Raw genomic sequence first — 19,872 nt, forward strand, 5'->3', positions numbered from 1 at the left:
TATAGGTTTTTAAATGTAAAAAATAATCTGCTAATTTCAAATGGCCTAAAATGTTACATTAGTTGATCTATTGATAAACTTTAACTGAAACACAATCAGTCATTAAAGGACAGTCAGTTGCACTGTGCTTTTCTAGTCTTACTGACCAGTTAAACAGTATTACAACACAAGCAAAGAGAAGCATTTTCAATAACTGTTAGATTTGTTCCAGAAATACCCCCTCACTTTACTGTAATCCAGTTCCTGTTAGATGTGAAGTATCAATACTCGTTTATGTTTAATAGCTTTGTCGTCTCCAAATGCAATAGTTGGTTGTCACATGTAGGTACTCAAAATGTCAAGATGGGATTGACATCAGTGTAAGACTTAACTTCATGATATAGAAACAAGTAATTTGAGAAATTAAATCCATATAATTTAATTCTCATCAGAACCACATCACATAGCTGCTGGTATAAAGTTTTGTAGATATCAGGACATCAGAATGACTCTACAAAGACATAATTATAATTATCACTCAAGTCACTCCGACTTATCGGGGTGAAGTGAACAGTGTGTGTCATGCAACAGCGTTTCTTCATTTTCAAGTATTTATGAGTGCAATCTCTTTGTAATAAGCTGTTAGTCATAAAAAGTGCGATAAGAAATATTTCTTTTTTGGCTGTACTTGAAAATAGGGTGTTGTGACTTGCTGGGGGCTAGTCACAACATTACTCTTTTTTTCATAACAAAATGGCTCCAGACAAATAGCATTATAGGAAAAAGAAAGTAGCCATCAAGTCCAGAATGGGGAAGCTTAAAGCAGTTTAAAAAAATCTGATTAGCAAAAAGTTTGTTTTTGTTTTGGACAGAAATAGAATCAACAGCAACATATTATTATTATTATTATTATTATTATTATTATTATTAACAACAACAAGTTTAAAAATAAGAACAACTGTGCAGGAGAGGTTAGGAAGACCATAAGGTTTTATAAGGCCACCTCCCCTATAACATTAACAGGTTAGCAGGAGAAACAGATAAGTGACATACAATAATTTACTAATATAATAAATATTCACATCATATACTATTAGAAATTAACATTGGTTTTTATTGTTTTTTGAAAGATTAAAATGCAGTTATCGACTGAAGAGCTGGTGGTGGCTTGTTCTCATATGAAGGTCCTCTGTATTTAAATCTATTTTGCCCAGTTAACGTTGTTCATAAGGGTAAACAAAAACCACCACAATGTCTTGTTGAATAAGTACGTGCATCTGAAGTTGAAAAGTAGACGATAGTGTCACAGGAAATTAGATTTATCTATGTTTTTTCTCATCATGCTGCAGTAGTGGGAGCTCTAAGCTAGAAACCTTCCTTACTGTCTTCTTTGGTTTTACTTACTTAATTCAAACACCATCTTTGAAACCACTCCTGTAAAGCTACAATAAAGTTCTAATTACATGATTTTACTGTTTTTACAGTGGCCTATGTCACATTTGCTAACAAAGAAAAGAGGTCAGAAAAGTCAATAATGCTTTACTAGAAACAGCAGGATACGAGGCACGTGCACCAAAGGCTCAGACGCATCCTCGTTGCCCAGAAATGATGACTAGACCATTTTTGGACACTCTGCTGGGTTTTGTGTGCTCTGCTTTTTAACTGCTGTTTGCACAACACGATTCAAAAAAGAAACAATACTCATTTAACATGATTCCTCTGTTTTTATTTTCTGGTTGAGGGTTTTCTTTCTTGGACATTTCTCTGTGTCTGAGTCTTGTCTGTCATCTAATGAAATTTAGTCTGATTAATTAAGTTGGTTTAGAGCGTGTATGAAGTGATGCTCAGGTAACTTGGGAGACTAATAGGAAGTAGAAATGGACTGCTTTTAAAACATCACATAATGTTAAAATAATCAGATAACTTAAATGTGTCTCTTCCTAAATTGTTGGTTTGTTGGTTTCCAGCCTCCTAAAGTGAGATGTCTGACCAGAATATGGCATCCCAATATCACGGAGAATGGAGAAATCTGTTTGAGGTAAATTGTGTGTACCCTTCCCCAATATTACTTCTTCCTAGCGCGTGACATTTTATCTCATGTTGTCATTTTCTATTTAGCCTAGAAATTGATAGAAAACCAAAACTGAAAAATAATTTCTCTGAGCCCTCATTCTTTGAGAATCCTCGACAATGCATGCAAATGCAAAAAAAAATTAGTAGTCTACAGTAAAAAAAAAAACATTGTGCATTAAAAAGCTCACACAAAGCATCTTACATAAAGCGCAAGCGTTTACAGTATTGCAGATACTCTAGCTGTGTATCTCTTTTTTCTTCTGCAGCTTATTGCGGGAGCACTCTATTGATGGCACAGGCTGGGCCCCCACTAGAACATTAAAGGTAAAGTGTAACTTTTTCTTCAGTAGAATTTCCTTTTCTTTGTTTTTGCTGTGTAATTGAACTTTGGGGTCATCATCAGTGTTTTATCTGTGGGCTAGGGGTTCAATTCAAGTCCCGTTACAAAGATGTGGCTCAAAGGTGTGATGAAAGGTGCAGTTTGCTGATGTCGGCAGTCTTACTAGAATTGGACTCTATGATGAAAAAAAGTTTGGACCCTTCTAATTGCTACATCATAATATTTATGAATCTCTCCTTAGCTTTTGATACCATTGCAATGTACCCAAAACTCAACAAACTATCTGGATAACAGGTCAATTTTCTCCGTCAGAGACCAACATGTGGTGGTCATAGTCTGCCAAGCGTGTTTGAAACCCAAAGCTTTTGTTTTGCTCTGTTCCTGCTATGAAGCGCACAGATATCTTAATTTATATGTGAATCAAAATTAAACTTAATGCTATTATTTTTTTCAAGACTATTTCAACTAACTATATAACTTATATCGTGCTGAACCCTTGGAGGGAAATATTGATGCAATGCTAATTTTTAAGAAATGTGGACACTGTAACATGTAAATTAAAGCAAAATACAGTGATTTGCAAATCTCATAAATCCCATATTTTACTCGCAGTGAAATGTAGAAAACATCAGATGTTTAAACTGAAATAATGTCCCATTTTCAGAAAAAAATAAAGTCATTTTGAACTCTATGGGAGAATCGTGCGTCAAACATTAGGACGGACCCAGCATGTCTTTTTTTATTTAACAGTCTGTAAACATCTGGGAACTGAGGAGGGGCGCTGCTAGACTTTGGGGAGAAGGAGGTTGACGCAGTCTCGTCTGAGCGAGGATTCTTGCTGCTCAGCCGTCCCTGGTCGTCCTTGTCCAATTTTATTTTTTTCATTTCATGGCGAGCTAAATGTTTTTAAAAGGTAAAATGTCTGGAATGTAAGTTGGCCAGTTCATCGCCCAGACTCTTCTGTGAAGCCATGTTGTTGTAATAGATGTAATGCGCAGTTCTGCTTCCTCTTGCTGATTATCCTGAGTATGAATATGTAAGGTTTTGCTTAGATAAATGGGAGCATATGTTCCTCTAAAACCCATGTCACCCTATATCATCAAAGATCAAGAGTTTTGAACTGCAAGCCAGATGCCGTCAATTAATTTCAAGTCGCTTGACCACAGAACAGTTTTCCACTTTTCTTCAGTTCATTTTAAAAAGCCTTGTCCCAGAGAACATGGTAGTGTTTCTGGATCACGTTCACACATGGCTCCTTCTTTGTATCATAGAGCTTTAACCTGCATTTGTGGATTGCACGGTAAACTGTGTCCTGGACGTGTTCCTGAGCCCAGGCAGTAATTTCCATGACAGAATCAAGCCTGTTTTTAATGCAGTGCTGCCTGAGGGCCTGAAGACCACGTGTTTGCACGCAGATATTTCTTTTGAAGGCGTTACGTACTGCAGATAATAAGATATTCAAAGTCATCACAAATTTAAGTGGAGCATCGTTATTCTGAAATTGTTCTTCTATTTGTAGACACTGTGTTTTTACAGACTTGCAGACTGGTGAACCTCTGCCCATCTTTTCATAAACATGTTTTCTGTGCTCTATTGGGAGTAAAATATGGGTTCATGAGTTTTGCAAGTGATTGTTTTCTGTTTTTATTTACTTTACACAGGAGTTGGGGTTGTACATGATTTCAAACACAAAAGACACGAGCATCACACTCCTTGACACACGAGCATCACACTCCTTGACACACAGTGTCTTTCACTTTCTTAAACTAACAAAGAGGCAGAAAAAATACAGCTCAGAGCTTTGGCATTCTCTCAGGACACAATAAAGTGTTGCAGGGCCGTGGAAGATAAACTCCACAATAAAAAAGCTTTTCAGCTGCATGTAAAAGAAAGCCTTGACTTTTCATGCTTCACCCTTCACTCAATTTAGATTTTTTTTTTTTTTTTTAATCTCTTAAGAAAGAGTTACTGAAGACTCGAGCAAGGACGTCCTCCTCTAGCCCAATTCAAGATTGTCTGATAGAAACTATGGACTGAAACATAATGTAGTTGTACTTTCTACGTTAAATAAGATTTCTCTGCAGAGATTCAAGAGTATATAAAAATTGCTGTCACAAACTGCATTGGTATGCTCTTGTAGCTTTAGAAATATGCAAATCAGAATCAGAATCAGAATACTTTATTGATCCCTGGGGGAAATTATTTTTTGTTACAGTGCTCCATTTTAAACCAACATTAAGACAAGACAGACAATACGCTAACTAAGAATAGTACAATATATACATATATATACATACATACATAAGTCACTTATAAATAAATATTTGGAAAAGAAACATGTGTAGCTGTAGCAGCAAACAGTGTGTTAAGTGGATGCGTTGTACAGGGAGATGGCCACAGGCAGGAATGATTTCCTGTGTCGTTCAGTGGTGCTTTTCGGTAATCTCAGTCTCTCACTGAACGAGCTCCTGTGACTGACCAACATGTCATGGAGTGGGTGGGAGGTGTTATCCAACATTGTCTTTATCTTGGACAGCATCCGCCTCTCCGACACCACCTTGAGGGAGTCCAGCTCCATCCCCACAACATTGCTGGCCTTACGGATCAGTTTATTAAGTCTGTTGGCATCTGCGACCCTCAGCCTGCTCCCCCAGCATGCAACAGCATAGAGGATCGCACTGGCCACAACAGACTCATAGAAAATCCTCAGCATTTTCTGGCAGATGTTGAAGGACCTCAGTCGCCTCAAAAAATAGAGACGACTCTGGCCCTTCCTGTAAAGTGCTGTGGTGTTTTTAGCCCAGTCCAGTTTATTGTCAATGTGTACTCCAAGGTATTTATAGTCCTCCACAATGTCAACACTGACCCCCTGGATTGAAACAGGGGTCAAGTGTTTCCTGGTCTTCCTGAAGTCCACGATCAGTTCCTTGGTCTTTGCCACGTTGAGCTGCAGATGATTCTGCTCACACCACGTGACAAAGGAGTCGACCACAGCCCGGTACTCTGTCTCATCATCCCTGCTGATGCATCCAACCACCGCAGAGTCATCAGAAAACTTCTGAAGATGGCATGTCTCTGTGCAGTGGCTGAAGTCTGTGGTGTAGAGGGTGAAGAGGAAGGGGGAGAGGACAGTCCCCTGTGGTGCCCCTGTGTTGCATTTGTGTATGCATTTGAAGTACTGGGTGGGCTTTCTTCCTCCAGTGCAGGATTTCCGAGTTTAGAGGGTCATTCACTAAATCCTCTTTGAATACCCTCGAGTTTCCTGCAAAGGCGCTTGTCGGAAGTTACTGTCAGGATTTGTCTTACCCTTTATTCCTGTTTTAGGTTTTGTGTGTGTGTGTGTGTGTGTGTGTGTGTGTGTGTGTGTGTGTGTGTGTGTGTGTGAATCCAGACTAGCTGCCTTCCTTTGCCTTTTGTTTTGTTTTTTGCAGACATTGCTTTTATTCTTTACCTTCCTTCAAAGAAGACACATTCCTTTATTCTTGTACAAACACTTTGTTCATACTATTTGTCCTTGTACAATATGTCTCACATAGTTGAAACTCTCAGGCTGGTTATGTTTTCTTTTATTGGGTGATCATCATTACAGGTTTAGTATCCCCAGAGCATTGAATAAATGATGTTACATTATTTAGCATGCTCTCAGTCACAGTCGGTTAGGGGGGAAAATGTATAATGGGGTCCAATGACTGTTATGTGTCTGCAATCAGGTTTCTACTAAGGATTCATAAAGGGAAATTATAGAAATGTAGGCTTATAACTTGGAGAAAAATAACTGTACAAAAGAACAGAATTATCTACTATTCTTCCTTGTACAACATGATTGTACAAGAATTAAAGAATGTGTCAAATCTACTTTTAACATCTACGAAACAATGTACACTTTGGAAAAAAAATGTGCGTTATTTTATTTTATTTTTTTAGCTGCTTTTATGGCAGTAAAAGTCTGGTGGCCACCGCTGCTGTGATCCAAAAATGTCCAATGTTGATTTGCGGACAGCAGGACATCTTTAACTCCCACAATCTTAAATGAGCTGGGTCCAATAAATCCTTGTCATTGTTTCTTTGTAGAGTTATTACCTTGAATCCGTGAATGTCGTTCACTGAAAATAGTTAGCAGGATTCCTGAAAAGAGTTTCTGAGCGCACAGAGTGATTTCACCAACCACATCTTTTCCTTTTTTTTTCCCTTTATTGTAAATGCAGTGCTGCCTGAAGGCCTGGAGATCATGGCTATTCAACATTGGTTTTGTCCCTTATAACCAGGCATTTCTGTTGAATTTCTAAAACTTGAATTAGATTAGGTACCACAGTCAGTGAATTACTTGCAGTTTTAATGTTGCTTAACAATTTGAATATCTAATTCAATATTCCAGAAAGTAGTGAACACTTTCCATTCTTTACCTCTTCATATGCAGCCGTGTTACTTATGACCTGTGGTTGGTTTTAAAAAATGTTTCAGGTATTTTTTTCCACATTTGATAAAAAATAAACGTTGGGTCAGTTTTTCCACAAGCCCCGCTGGTTTAGAGACTTATTCATCATGAAGAAAACAAGACAGTCAGCGATCGATCGATTTACTTGCAAGGGAGGCCTCGTCGGTGTCTACCACGAAAATGACCCCAATGACGGCCTCCTCTCACTGCCTTTTATTGGGAAAGCAGTTCACACAATGCACATCACAGCAAGGCAACGCCCACATGTTTCTAAGACAAGGCATTGTATGTATATGTGTGAACTAGGGCTGCTCGATTATGGCAAAAATTATAATCACGATTATTTTCACGGAAATTGAGATCTCGATTATTCGACGATATTTATTTAACAACAACAATGTATTGAATAATGACTTTAAAGATTGTCAAAAAATAATATAAAATAGTGTGCAAATACTGATAACAGTGCAAATGTTTACAATATAAAAAATAAATGAAAAATGTAAACATCTGTGACAGCACTGAGCAGCTCCTTCAGTGGGAGACTGCGGCACCCACGGTGTGGGACGGAGAGATTTCGCAGGTCTTTCCTCCCCACTGCTGTCAGACTCCATAATAAAGACTTTAACTGATCAAGCACACATATCCATACATATGCAATAATACTATCTGTCATCGTTGTATTTTTACTCAGTTGTATATAGTATTTGTATTCTATTTTTATCTTATTGTATATTTATTTTATTTTATTCTACTGTATATAGTATTTTATTTTATTCTATTCTGTACAGTTGTGTACTGTATTTATTCTTATTGTATTCTAATTTTTGCCTCATAACTTTTGCACTGTCCACTTCCTGCTGTGACAAAACAAATTTCCCACGTGTGGGACTAATAAAGGTTATCTTATCTTATCTATGTTTAGTGAACTTTGCAAAGTTTACACACTATGTCTACTTGATCCACGTCTGACTCCGCGAACCCATAATGTTTCCACACCACTGAAGGGTTTTTTTACCTCCCTTTTCAACCAACGGCAGTCACTCTCCTCTCCAAATAACTTCTGCTTAGCTTTCCGAGCTTCCCTCGGGTCCTCTTAATTGTTGTGACGCGAGTTCGAAATGCAGAGAGGTGCGCTCGATTTGCCACACAGAGCAGCGCGAGAGTAAAGCACGAGGGAGGTGCTAATAATCGGCTCAGTCATTTTTAATGATCGTTGAAAGCCCAGATCACAATTTAGATTAAAATTCGATTAATTGAGCAGCCCGTGTGTGTGTGTGTGTGTGTGTGTGTGTGTGTGTGTGTGTGTGTGAGAGAGACCTCCTGCTGACCAAAGGGTCATAAAAGCAGGAGCAACATCACAAGAAACAGATCTTCCAGATAGGATGTATCTGCAATAAAACACTACAGCCCCCCCAGAACCTCGTGAGGCTGGGGAGGGGGACAAAAGAATGAATTCCTTTCATCACAGAGTTAAAACAATGTAGAAATGGTAAGCATAAAAATGACAACATTTAACAATTCACTCTAACATTTCCCTCCTGTTTTGTCATTTTTATGCTCCAAATTATTCCTGTGTAGTATATTCTAGCAATGCACCTCTTGCTTGACATTTTCAGCGCAGGCGTCATTTATACACAGGCTTCTCTCATGTCATTCATTTCAGTCATTTCATATTGTTGTAAAAGTACATAATTAACAAATGTATTAGACATCATTTTAGTTAGCATTGATCTTATACACGGTAAAATGCATCCTATACATAAGCAAATCAATGTCAACAGTCCAAAAACAGGAGTTAATATTTTCAAAAGAAGATGCCACCAAGGACCAGACAGTAACCAAGCTATCCAGCCTTGTGGTGCATCTACTCCTGTCGTGCAATTCATTATGCATTTCTGCAAGTAAACAACTGAATGTCAACAGTCAAACAAGAAGAATCAACATTCTCAAAAATCATATGTCACTACAATCCAACTGTATACAGACATAGGCATTCAAACATATCAGTTGACTTTATTGTCTGTCCATGTGGCTCTCAGCTAACTTTCAAAGCTGTAGCCTGGTCAACACCCTTCTTTATGACTCCTATCAACCCCCCAAATCTTCTCACTGTAGGCATCCTGTGGGGGTTAGAGTCAACTGGTGAATTATCTGCATTTACAACTCTTCTCCTGTCCTGTTGTCACCGCAGAAAAAGCTTTGTAAAGGAAATTGGATCAAGGTGTTTTGATCTTCTTGGCTCAAAACTCAAGTGTTCATGATGTAAATGTAGACAAAAGGCTTCTCTGTTTACATCCTTCTTGCAGAGGACAAAAAGAATAGGTGATGTCGCACAAATTCCATGATAAATCTCCAACTTGGACTAATCCACCAGAGCAGTTCACCTTCCCAGCTACTGGTGAATCAACCGTCCATTCAGGTTCAGAGGAGTTGAAAAGTTGGCAGTGTTCCAAGTACGTTTACTCCTGGATGTGTTGCTAAGGCAACCAAACAAACTGTCTCGCTCTCAGGCATTCAAACATATCAGTTGACTTTATTGTCTGTCCATGTGGCTCTCAGCTAACTTTCAAAGCTGTAGCCTGGTCAACACCCTTCTTTATGACTCCTATCAACCCCCCAAATCTTCTCACTGTAGGCATCCTGTGGGGGTTAGAGTCAACTGGTGAATTATCTGCATTTACAACTCTTCTCCTGTCCTGTTGTCACCGCAGAAAAAGCTTTGTAAAGGAAATTGGATCAAGGTGTTTTGATCTTCTTGGCTCAAAACTCAAGTGTTCATGTTCAGGTTCAGAGGAGTTGAAAAGTTGGCAGTGTTCCAAGTACGTTTACTCCTGGATGTGTTGCTAAGGCAACCAAACAAACTGTCTCGCTCTCAGTGATGCTATATGGCCACAGTCCAGAAGAATGTGTAGTCAGTGGCATCACAAGCATAACAATTGGTCTCGTTGTTTATGCGAGCGGTTGTGTTCATTAACTGCCACCAGTAGTTGGTTGAAAACCCATGCGGGTACTGGGTGTGGTTTGCTCTGTCCCAGTGCGCTCCTGTCATCCCACTCAGGGTCCACAGGCTCAAGAAGGTGCACAGCACATTCCCAGCCATTCTGATGAGTACCTGTGGCTCAGTTGGTTTCTTCACCGGATTGAGACGAGGGGCCCTGGAGGCTCTCCCCCCCTTTGTACCCGGTCTTCCTGCCACTTACTCCGAGCTGGCCTTGATGTGTGTCACCTTTTAATAGTGCGCTTGATGTATCCAAGTGTTTCTTTCAGCAATCTTCACTGCTGTGGGCGTCGTCAGCAGCACCTGATAGGGACAGTATATCTCAAACTTTATTCATTTCTCCCCTGTAACATTCACATTTTCTCCAACATTACCTCAACAACACAGTGTAATTTCATCATCAACATATATCCTGTAACCACAGTTTTCTTCACACAATATCTCAGTAATCCTGTGGTAGAAAAACATCATTAAGTTGTGTCCTGCTCTAAATCACATGATCAAATCAATTGATTAACCATCTGCTGTAAAAAAAGAAATGTAATTGTTAGCGCTGCGCAGGTGTATACACTCTTTTTCACAGTAATCTCTGTGAGCAACACAAGGTAGTGAATAACACACCCATGGTAAATTCACAGACACAGAAAATGTTAAACTAAAAAGGTTAAATTTGCATGTAGTTTTTGTATTATTTTCTAATAAATGTAGAATTGAAATAATTTCCAAATCCCTAAGTCAGTTTTTGATTACATTTTAGATGTTCTCACAATTTGTTAAGGTTATAGAGCTCATGAGTTGCTCAGCCTGTATATGCTGTGGTTATAAGCAGTTTTTCTTGTTGTGGTTTGGTGTACAATCACAGTTGATGTAGCGGACATGCACACATAGTCTTATTTTCATTTACCTTCCTCTGATTACTTCTATGGAACCCCACAAATCCTCCTCCGAAGCTCAAATCAATTACGTTACATTCGACTTTAATCTCATGTTGCTTGTTGGCACTAGTTTCCAGAACACAGTGGAAATGTATAAAGTATAAAAAATAAAACAAATCCTAATCTGTGCTGATTTTAAAAAAGCATTTTTATTTCTATAAAATGAAACTTAAAATGTTGAAAATCTGAGAAATGGAGAACACTTTACTCTGAAACCTCTTTGATAAAGTACTTCAGCCGCGGTTCCTCTGTCGTTTTCTTTTCCATGACTTTGATTATAAGAAGGCACTGCACAGAAAGCAACTTTGTATCCAGTGTGAGGACATAATTGGTTTTCTCTTTATCGTAATGTTAAAAAAAACAAGTCGTGGACAAATACATTTTTGCATATGTATTCCTTACACAATGTAATTTTTTTTTTTGAGAAGAGTATTTGAATGAATCATACAAATGGGATTTACCAAAGTTTGTGGCAGACTTGCATTTATTATACTTTAATTTGCATCTAAGGTGGTTTTGATAGTTGCTGCTCAGACTGTTAATTTACTTTGAATGACAGGAAATGTTATTAGAATGAGCCCATAATACGTATGGGTTACAGTCCTGTGGCTCCGTTCAGAACAATTAGAGGCTACTCTCACACAATCAGTCCTGTGAAAAACTTCACAAAGCTTCACAAAAATGTAGTAGAAGTGTGTGTGCAAAAAACGAGTACATCCCACAATTCGACTACTTGTAGAACTTTAAGAGTAATAACTTGAGATGATTGTTTGAGTCCACAGGGTTTCTCTCGACTTGAGGTCTGATCTTTGACTGGGCTGTTGCAGCCATTCTGTTAGAGGTTTGCTGCTGTGTTTGGGATCATTGTCGAGATCAATTTCCTGATTTTGCCCAAGCTTTAGCTGTCAGACCTATTATACAGTAAGTAGTAGTGCTTGTTATTGGCAAAAACATAATATAAGAATTAGGGCTGCCACAAACGATTATTTTGATAGTCGACTAGTCACCGATTATTTTTGCGATTAGTCGACTAATCAGATCATCATCCATTGGACGTACAGCGTACAGCTTATTGCACCAACATGCATCTGCTCTTATATAACTATCAATAGCTTACAGCTTTAGGTGTTTAAGGTATGTGCTAAGTAAAAATAAAGACAAGATGATAGTTTATTAAATTTTAATGAAATTTGCAGATTGTTTCGGTGAAGTTTAATAAACTCCTTGCTATCTAAAATATAAAAGGACACCGGAGTAAATTCTCGAGCATCTCACATTTCTGATAATCAGCTGTCTGCTTGACGTTTATTCAGCTGTGTAAAAACTATAACTTTAATCTCAGCCAAACCGATTTACTCAGGAACAAATAAAATACTGAAAAAAGCCAAATAATAACATTTTTAAGTTATCTAAGTGACTTATATATCATGTTTAACCTGAGAAGTGAAAGACGGCGGTGGGTTTGAAAACGATTTGCCGGGGGTCCGGTGTTCTCACGGGCTCTAGTGAGCCTAGCCATCGAGCTAGTGGGTAACAGACGTCTCCAAAAACGTCTGAGCGCTTTTGAAAATATGTGGTGTCTTGATAAACTGAGTTTATTTTGTGACCCAGAAAGAATAATAAGAGTAATATTAAGACTAACTAGCTGCCGCCATTGTTGGAAACTGAGCAGGGCCGCGCTATGAATTCTGGGACACAGCTACTTCTTCTTCGGGGTTTAACGGCAGCTGGCATCCTTGTACATGCAGTGCTGCCATCTTCTGTTTCAGTCCGTTATTACACTGTTAAATCCTACTACTTATTCCTGCGTCTTTTGTGATCTTATAAAGCTTCAAACAACGCGTCGACTATTAAATCAGTCATCGACGATTTTGATAGTCGACGATTTTTCGTGACTAGTCGACTAATCGTGGCAGCACTAATAAGAATAGAGAAAAATCAAGAGAATTCTGATTTAAAATAAATTTAAAAGCATAGATGTTAATGATTGCTGTATGTGTGATGATGTCTGTGCAAAGTTTCATATTGGCCCAGCTGCTAAGGAGGAGAGAGCGTACATGCCAAAGTACAAATGATTATAGTAAAATGCATAACTTTGTAATGAATAACCGCCAACACTGCTTTGGCCTTAAACTGGCTCTAAATCTGTCCAAATTACGATTGTACTTTGCATATCCAAAGCTAAGTGGTTGCTAGAACAGCTATTATAATTAAAAATGGCAACATTTAAACAGCCTTTCACTGATTATCTGGTGGAACGATTTATGAAGGACATAAAAGGCTTCGAGTGATGCTCACAGTCATATTGTTTAAGGTTTTTTGTGGCTGTCCCTTTCTATTCCTGGCCTGTCTCTCTGTGTGACCCCAGCTCAAGTTAAAACGTGGCCTGTGTTTGTTTACCTAAAGGTAGGTGTGAGTGTGATCATATGTGTGAGAGTGGTTGACTTTGGGTTGATGTGCGTCAGCAAGTGTCATCAGGTTCACAAAAGTGAAAAGAAAACACAACAAAAGGATTGTTGGTCACCGCTCTTCTGTACTTCAGCCCACACACTGCTACGTGAAATATCTTTGCTGTGTGTATTTGTATATAGTCATGCCATATTCAATATTTCATTGCTTTAAGGTTTATTTCAGCAGAAATATTGTGCCTACATGTATTTATTTTCAACTTATTCTATGTAAGTGTTTCTAATAGGTGCTTTATAGTCAGGTCCTATATCAGTAGTTCCAGTACTGAGAATCATCTTTGTGGTTTTATGAATTCACTTCAAACAAAACTATTTGCTGACTAATCAGAAATGCTGCCAGAGGTTCTTTTTGTTAAAGGATTAGAAAAAAAGCAATGTTTGTTTCACAGTTTAAATCCGATGTTTGTTTTTAAGGTGCACCATAGCTTTTAGAAAATTCTGGAAATGTTGATTGGAAAGGCGTCGTGACACTTTTCAAAGTCGTCCTTTCTCTTTTACTGACTTTTGCTGACTTCTGCTCACACTCGTGGCTCTGAGCACTGGGCTGCCGGGGTGTCCTTGCAGTGAAGTATGTAAAGTAAGTCAGTAGAGTGTAGTTTTTTGCTTCTAGGTTGATTGGAGTGGTAATAACATTGTTTTTGTTTTTCTTCAGGTAACCAGTTTCCTCACATTTTTTCCTTCTGTGTTTTGCGGATGTTTTCTCTAAAATGGTTTTTACCTACCTAACTTCTAGTTCACTCGGAGCTTGTGTTGACTTTTCTTTTTCCCTTTCTTTTTCTTGTTGCTCATAAACTTTCTTCTGCTTAGAAGGGCATATCACTGGCTGCAGTGCCTTACAGCTTTAAGAAAAAGTAAAGCAAAGTAAAAAATAATCTCTTACTTTAGACTGGCTTTAATAAAAGCTGGAAGGGATTTAGTTTTAGCTCACCATGATTTGGAAGAGAAAACTTTTGGTTTTAATATCATGAACATTGTACAACGAGAAGGCTTTGTGTTTACTTTTCTCACAAAGCATCCAGCGCACACCTTCAGAACTTTGAAAGACAAGCTAGTTGTTTGTCTTTTAAAATAATCATTACTCAGAACTTCATGTAATTATGTAAATTAACAAAATATTTTCTTATGGCATGAATGAAGGTAAACGAAACCTCTGAAAGCATTCAGTTAAATCAAAGTAATCCTTTAAAATGATCAGTATTGCAAGTTGTATTTAGCAAGTGAATGAAATGAAGATTATTTAGTCTTTTTGGTCTCTCACAATTTCTTCTGATGTACTTGTTGTCATTTCTAACTGTCTTTTTTTTCTTTACTGTAGCTATTGTGGGTGAAGATCACCCTTCAACCTTTTTACTGTGCATAATCCCAACATGAGACGGCACTGAAAAACATCTTTTTGCTTTTGAGGAAATTACTAGACGTGTAAAAATGTGTTTATGTAACAGGTTATGTATAAAAATGTTTGCTGTTTTTGACATTCTGGTCAAGGAAACAGTTTATCTTTAACGTGTTTTCAGATAGGGGAAATACACTTACACCAAAACAAAGAAAGGCTGGCCTTTAAGTGTTTTATTCAACAAACGTGTTGTTAGATGTCAGCTATTGAGGAATTCTCACGTTCTCTGCTAGTTTTGAGCACTTCAGCAGAAAATGACTTCTTATAAAAGTTTTGCATTGTGTTATAGATCTTATACATGTTGTGTTGAGCTGTTCATCAGTCTCTGACATCTGCTTGCCAAAAAGTTTGCCAGACTTATAAGATGTTTTTGTGCTGTCGTTTTGTACGTCATCTTTCATTCGCTTTTATAGAATTTAATAAATAAACAAAAATGTTTTTCTTCATTATCAGAAGTCAAAAATCAGAATGTTTTTAAAAACATAGTATAAATATGTTCATAGTATGCATATAATGTAGTAAGTGTAGTGTTTTTGTTAATGTTCTTTCATTTGTTTTTGTCTTCTAGGATGTGGTCTGGGGATTGAACTCCTTGTTTACTGTAAGTTTTTGCTAGTTTATGACCTAACGCGTGAACACATGCACAGTTTCATTGGAGAATTTCGTCATCTAAATCGGGGAAATCCAACGAAAGAGCTTCCTAAAGCCCTCCCTGAATTAAATCCCTTAACTGGAGAGTAAACCTTCACAAAGACATTCACACTATTGAAGCTGCTCGCTGTATGTAGGTTATACTAATGACATTACTCTTAATTCACATCAAATTAAACAAGGTCCTTGTTTGTTTTTTTTTTTATCCGCTTCTGCAGCGTAGAGAAATTATCTTTCTCCTCATGATGAACGCTTTGAGTTGATGGGGAATAAAAGCAGGAAAATTGGATTACGTATTACTTATCGAGATCCTGGGCCAGCTGGCTCTGGATGTCTCCTAGTTCCAGGTCTTATATGGAAAGATAAGGACTAATTGATTATAAATTCTTTAGGAAATGAATGAAATTGATAAGTAATCGAATTGAGGGTTATATTGAGGAAAAACATACAGTTATCTGAATGTCCTTTCAGAATTATGTTAAATGTTTAATTTTGTGAATCTAAACGTGAATTTTAAGTATGTCTGATTTTTTTTTTTTTTTTTTTTTTTTTTTTTTTTTTTAATTAAATAAAAATAACTTTTAAAAAGTTATTTACTGCCATAGTAAGAAGAGATTAAGGAGCTTGAAGCATTTTGAATATTTAGTCCAGTCATTTAATGTGAGCTTGAATAACCTCATCACATTTCGAACATGTCTAAACAGCATCTAACATCTTTAAATATCGGTGGCCATGCCCTAAGTCCTACCACTTTATAAGGAAACCACTTCTCAGGCGTCTGTTTTAGCTCAATTTTCTTTCTGTTTATCACAGTTGCTGCTTTCAGGGTGTCAATACAGAAAGGAAGTAATGTGAATGTGGGTTGTATTTCCCACACCAAAGTTTACAGAATTAACACATGTAGCTGATACTGAAATAAATGCCAGTTTTGAAGATGTGTGTGGTTTGATCCATCGAACGATGATGACCCCCTCCTTTGCCTCTTCCACAGGACCTTTTGAACTTTGATGACCCGCTGAACATTGATGCAGCAGAACATCATCTGAGAGACAAGGTGAGACATGTCGTTCAGGTCATCTGGTATAAATTCGGCACACTTGTTAATTATCTGCAGCATCCAAGATGTGCTCGTAGTCCTCATAATACTAGCCTGTGGCTATCGCTCACATATGTAAACACAGACTTTGTACTTTAATTTATCACATTGCCTTTTTAAAATCTTCATTATATCTCTGTATATATGAGACGGCAAAAAAAGCTTATTTACTCTTATTTACTGATATGCATGACAACACATTCCAGTTTAGTTTAACGAAAATGTATGTAAGTTTGCACGTAATGCACACAAAATGTGAACAATGTCTCCATTCATTTGAGATCAGCTACCACACATAACATATAATTCGTAGATGTGTGTTCTAAAAATAATAGTTGCATTGTTATATGTAGATGTTGATAATCCCAGTACGCTAGATTGATCTACGTGTCTTGGAGGAGAAACATACACACATTGCGATCATTACAGTGAGATTCTTACTGCTGCATATCCTGCATATAAGCTATATTTAGAAACAAAATTTCTGCTGCTGTAGGTTCCAGAGGTGCTCTGTGCAAACCATTGCTTTTGTAGCTGGATTATGTGGTAACTCGGTGTGCTTTAATCTGGTATGGTGGGCTGAAGACAAAGAGCACACGGCAACCTTTTTGAGCAGACAGTGACGTTATGACTCCAGAACTGTCTGTACAGAGCAGGTGCATATGGTGTTTTTGTGCAAGACTACTGAATACACTGCCTCTGAAGCACGCTCTGCCATTTGTAAGTCAAATAACACACCATCAAACTGGATGTCTGGGTTTATATATGCTTCACTACCCTGATGGTTTGTAAGCTAATTATGTATTCTGACTATAACTTTAATATATTTAGTCAAGCTTATATTGGTAAGTGCCAGGGATTTACTGGGCTTTTTGCATATTGGGTAAGCTTTGAGCTAACATGAGAACAGTGGAATCCCAATAGAGAATAAATAAATAAATATATACACACAAGATCCCTGAAAAAATATGTTTATCCTGGCTGATTAATCTTTAAATTATTATTCCCGCTGCGTCGCCTTACTTCCCTTCCATCTATGTTTAACTTGGCCATCAGTTACCTGCGATTTAGTGTCAAAACTGTTAAAACTGATCATTTGAGTATTTTGGTCACATAAGTTTAATTCATAGATTTCTGGCCAACATCTGCAGGGAGTCTGCTGACTGTTGAAATAATTATAAGGCTCAGTAGGGGCAAGCTGAAAGCATTTTGAAGTACATCACTGACCTTCTGCCCTGTGTACGTACAGTTTCCCGTGTTCACTGGAGTGTATCCAACAGTGTGTGATGATGGTTACCATGTGAGCCCCCATTAGATATGCAGGTTTGACTGTGTGTGGGGTTTTAAAAGGCTGAGGGTTTAAAAAGTGTTTGTGGCAGAAGTTGCAGCTGTTAGGCTGTTGCAGGTAAATTTGCATGCAAATAGTTCATTTATTGACTGCTGTGTTTTGTCAAGCATCCACTGGATCTTTATTAACTGACTAAATAGGTGGAAACAAACGCCTGTAAACCATGTATAGACTTAATCTGTCATGTGAGTGTGGTGTACTGGTTCATGAAAGCCTTCTTTCTTTGTCTCTTAACTTCCGGTTTTCTATGACAAATATCTAACATGATGTAGCTGATGAATTCGTTCAATATACCCCTCTAAAAACATTATATGCTCTGCTGCCTTAATGGCTGCAGAGTTCCAGACCTCCTCTGGCATTAACAGCAGCACAAGATCTGTGCACCAGGAGCTTCATGGGATGGGCTTGCATGGCTTAGCAGCTCCTGTAGGTATAAATGTTTACTAACTATATGTCATTCTTTTCAGAATATGTGTTTGTGACCTGGGCAATGACCTTTTAAATGTTTAACTATAAGTTATTAAAAATTCATTTCTGATTACAAAGGTAAAGGTTAATATGAATGATATTTTCTTGCATCCTGTATCACTCTGCACTATTCTCATATATTACTCATTTATTGTGCATTGTAATTTAATGCATTTTAATGCCGTTGGGATGAACACATTTCCACACAGTCTAGCCAGCTTGTGATAGGTAAGAAAATCTACTACTGGAAATGCACTTTTTATTATTCCCAGACCAGCTGACCACATGTGAGACTTAAACATTTAGGTGTCAGTTTAATTGCTAATTAACAGTCACACTAGTGGCAGTGTATGTGGTGCAGAATCTCTATATGAAGGTTTCTTGTAGTTAATGTGGTTGATGTACTGCTGTCTCAACAACCGCATCCTGTGGGGCACAGACAGAATAGCAGAAGCGCCTACGTTTGGCTGTGGCTACTTCATTCATTGCTGTTCACTTACAGCAATGAATGAATATGATAATTACACTGACAGAAAACTCTATGAGCTCACCCCCAACTGTTCCTCACTGAGCCTGTTTCTGCTGGAGGATTTTTCCTGTTAAAAGGGAGTTTTTCCTTCCCACTGTCACCAAGTGCTTGCTGATAGGGGTTGTCCATCTGTTGGGGTTTTCTCTGTGTTCTTTAGAAACTTGACCTTACAGTATATAGCAGTTTGAGGTGACTTGTGATTCGGTGCTTTATAATTAAACAAATAAACAAAATTTATTTCAAATTAAATTTTAAATTCTACTGCCCCAGTCTGTTATTTAGCACCTTTACCCGTTTCAGCTTTATAATGTGGCTTTAGTCAAATCAGTGTTTTTTTTTCTAAACTTTGACTGATTACACACATTTATACTGAAACAGACTTTTGGTCGTTGAACTACAGATATATAATCAGATCAGTTGTGAAACTAAAAGCAGTTTGAATTGATAAGACTGACCAAAAGGCAGAATTTGTTTTTGTAGTGTATCCATTTAGTGTTTTCAGTTATAGTTCTGAGTTAACAAAGTTACTAATTTGATACATTAATGATAAAAATCTCTCATTTCGAAATGTGTTTCAGTAAGTTTTAGTGGTGCTTTACCGCCTGTTGTGGCTTTTCAGAGTCACAACATCTGAAAAGTCATCCAACCGTGACCCACTCCCACTGAGTCAAAGCCTGCTGTAATCAACTTCAGCAGCGAGTGGATAGAGATGTGGGAGTGCGAGTGTCAGTACACAAATATGCTTGTGAATGTGGATGCGTGTGCTACTTTGTGTTGAGGCATTTGAAGTGGGGCTCCTCCTGTGGCTGCTCTCTGAATACATTAGCTGGTTAAAGTGGCTAAAAGGAAGCATCCTCATGAGCAATGCAGTATGAGTGTGTGTAAATCTGTGTGTGTGTGTGTGTGCGTTGTTGGTTATAATGGTATTGTGCTATTATTAGTTGTGAGTGGGTTTTTGTCTGTGTACATGTGTAGACAGCGGTACAACAAACAGTTCAGAGATAACTCTAAATAGGACAGCGAGATTGTGTTAACATGTCCACTTCTTTAAAAATTATATTTATATATATTGTTCAAACTTTTTTTTTTTACATAAACTGCTGTATTTGTAGTAGGTGATCAAAGCGTGGTAGAGTAGCTGACACTGAAGAAAGGA

General features: G+C 37.8%; 1 protein-coding gene across 2 annotated transcripts in view; it reads left to right on the forward strand.

Moving 5' to 3' along the window:
- The window catches only part of ube2f (ubiquitin-conjugating enzyme E2F (putative)), a 50,468-nt gene that overhangs the window by 21,554 nt on the left and 9,042 nt on the right, over window positions 1-19,872 (forward strand). For both annotated transcript variants that reach the window (XM_085249083.1, XM_085249082.1), the window contains 4 exons: window positions 1,947-2,017; window positions 2,319-2,376; window positions 15,193-15,225; window positions 16,267-16,329. In XM_085249083.1, the coding sequence (XP_085105209.1) occupies window positions 1,947-2,017; window positions 2,319-2,376; window positions 15,193-15,225; window positions 16,267-16,329 (225 nt within the window). The remainder of the gene's footprint in view (window positions 1-1,946; window positions 2,018-2,318; window positions 2,377-15,192; window positions 15,226-16,266; window positions 16,330-19,872) is intronic.

This window comes from Mchenga conophoros, linkage group LG16 (assembly GCF_057382185.1).
Source record: "Mchenga conophoros isolate Kocher_MC1m ecotype Shallow Benthic linkage group LG16, M_conophoros_male_GT1.1, whole genome shotgun sequence".
Lineage (NCBI taxonomy): Eukaryota > Metazoa > Chordata > Actinopteri > Cichliformes > Cichlidae > Mchenga > Mchenga conophoros.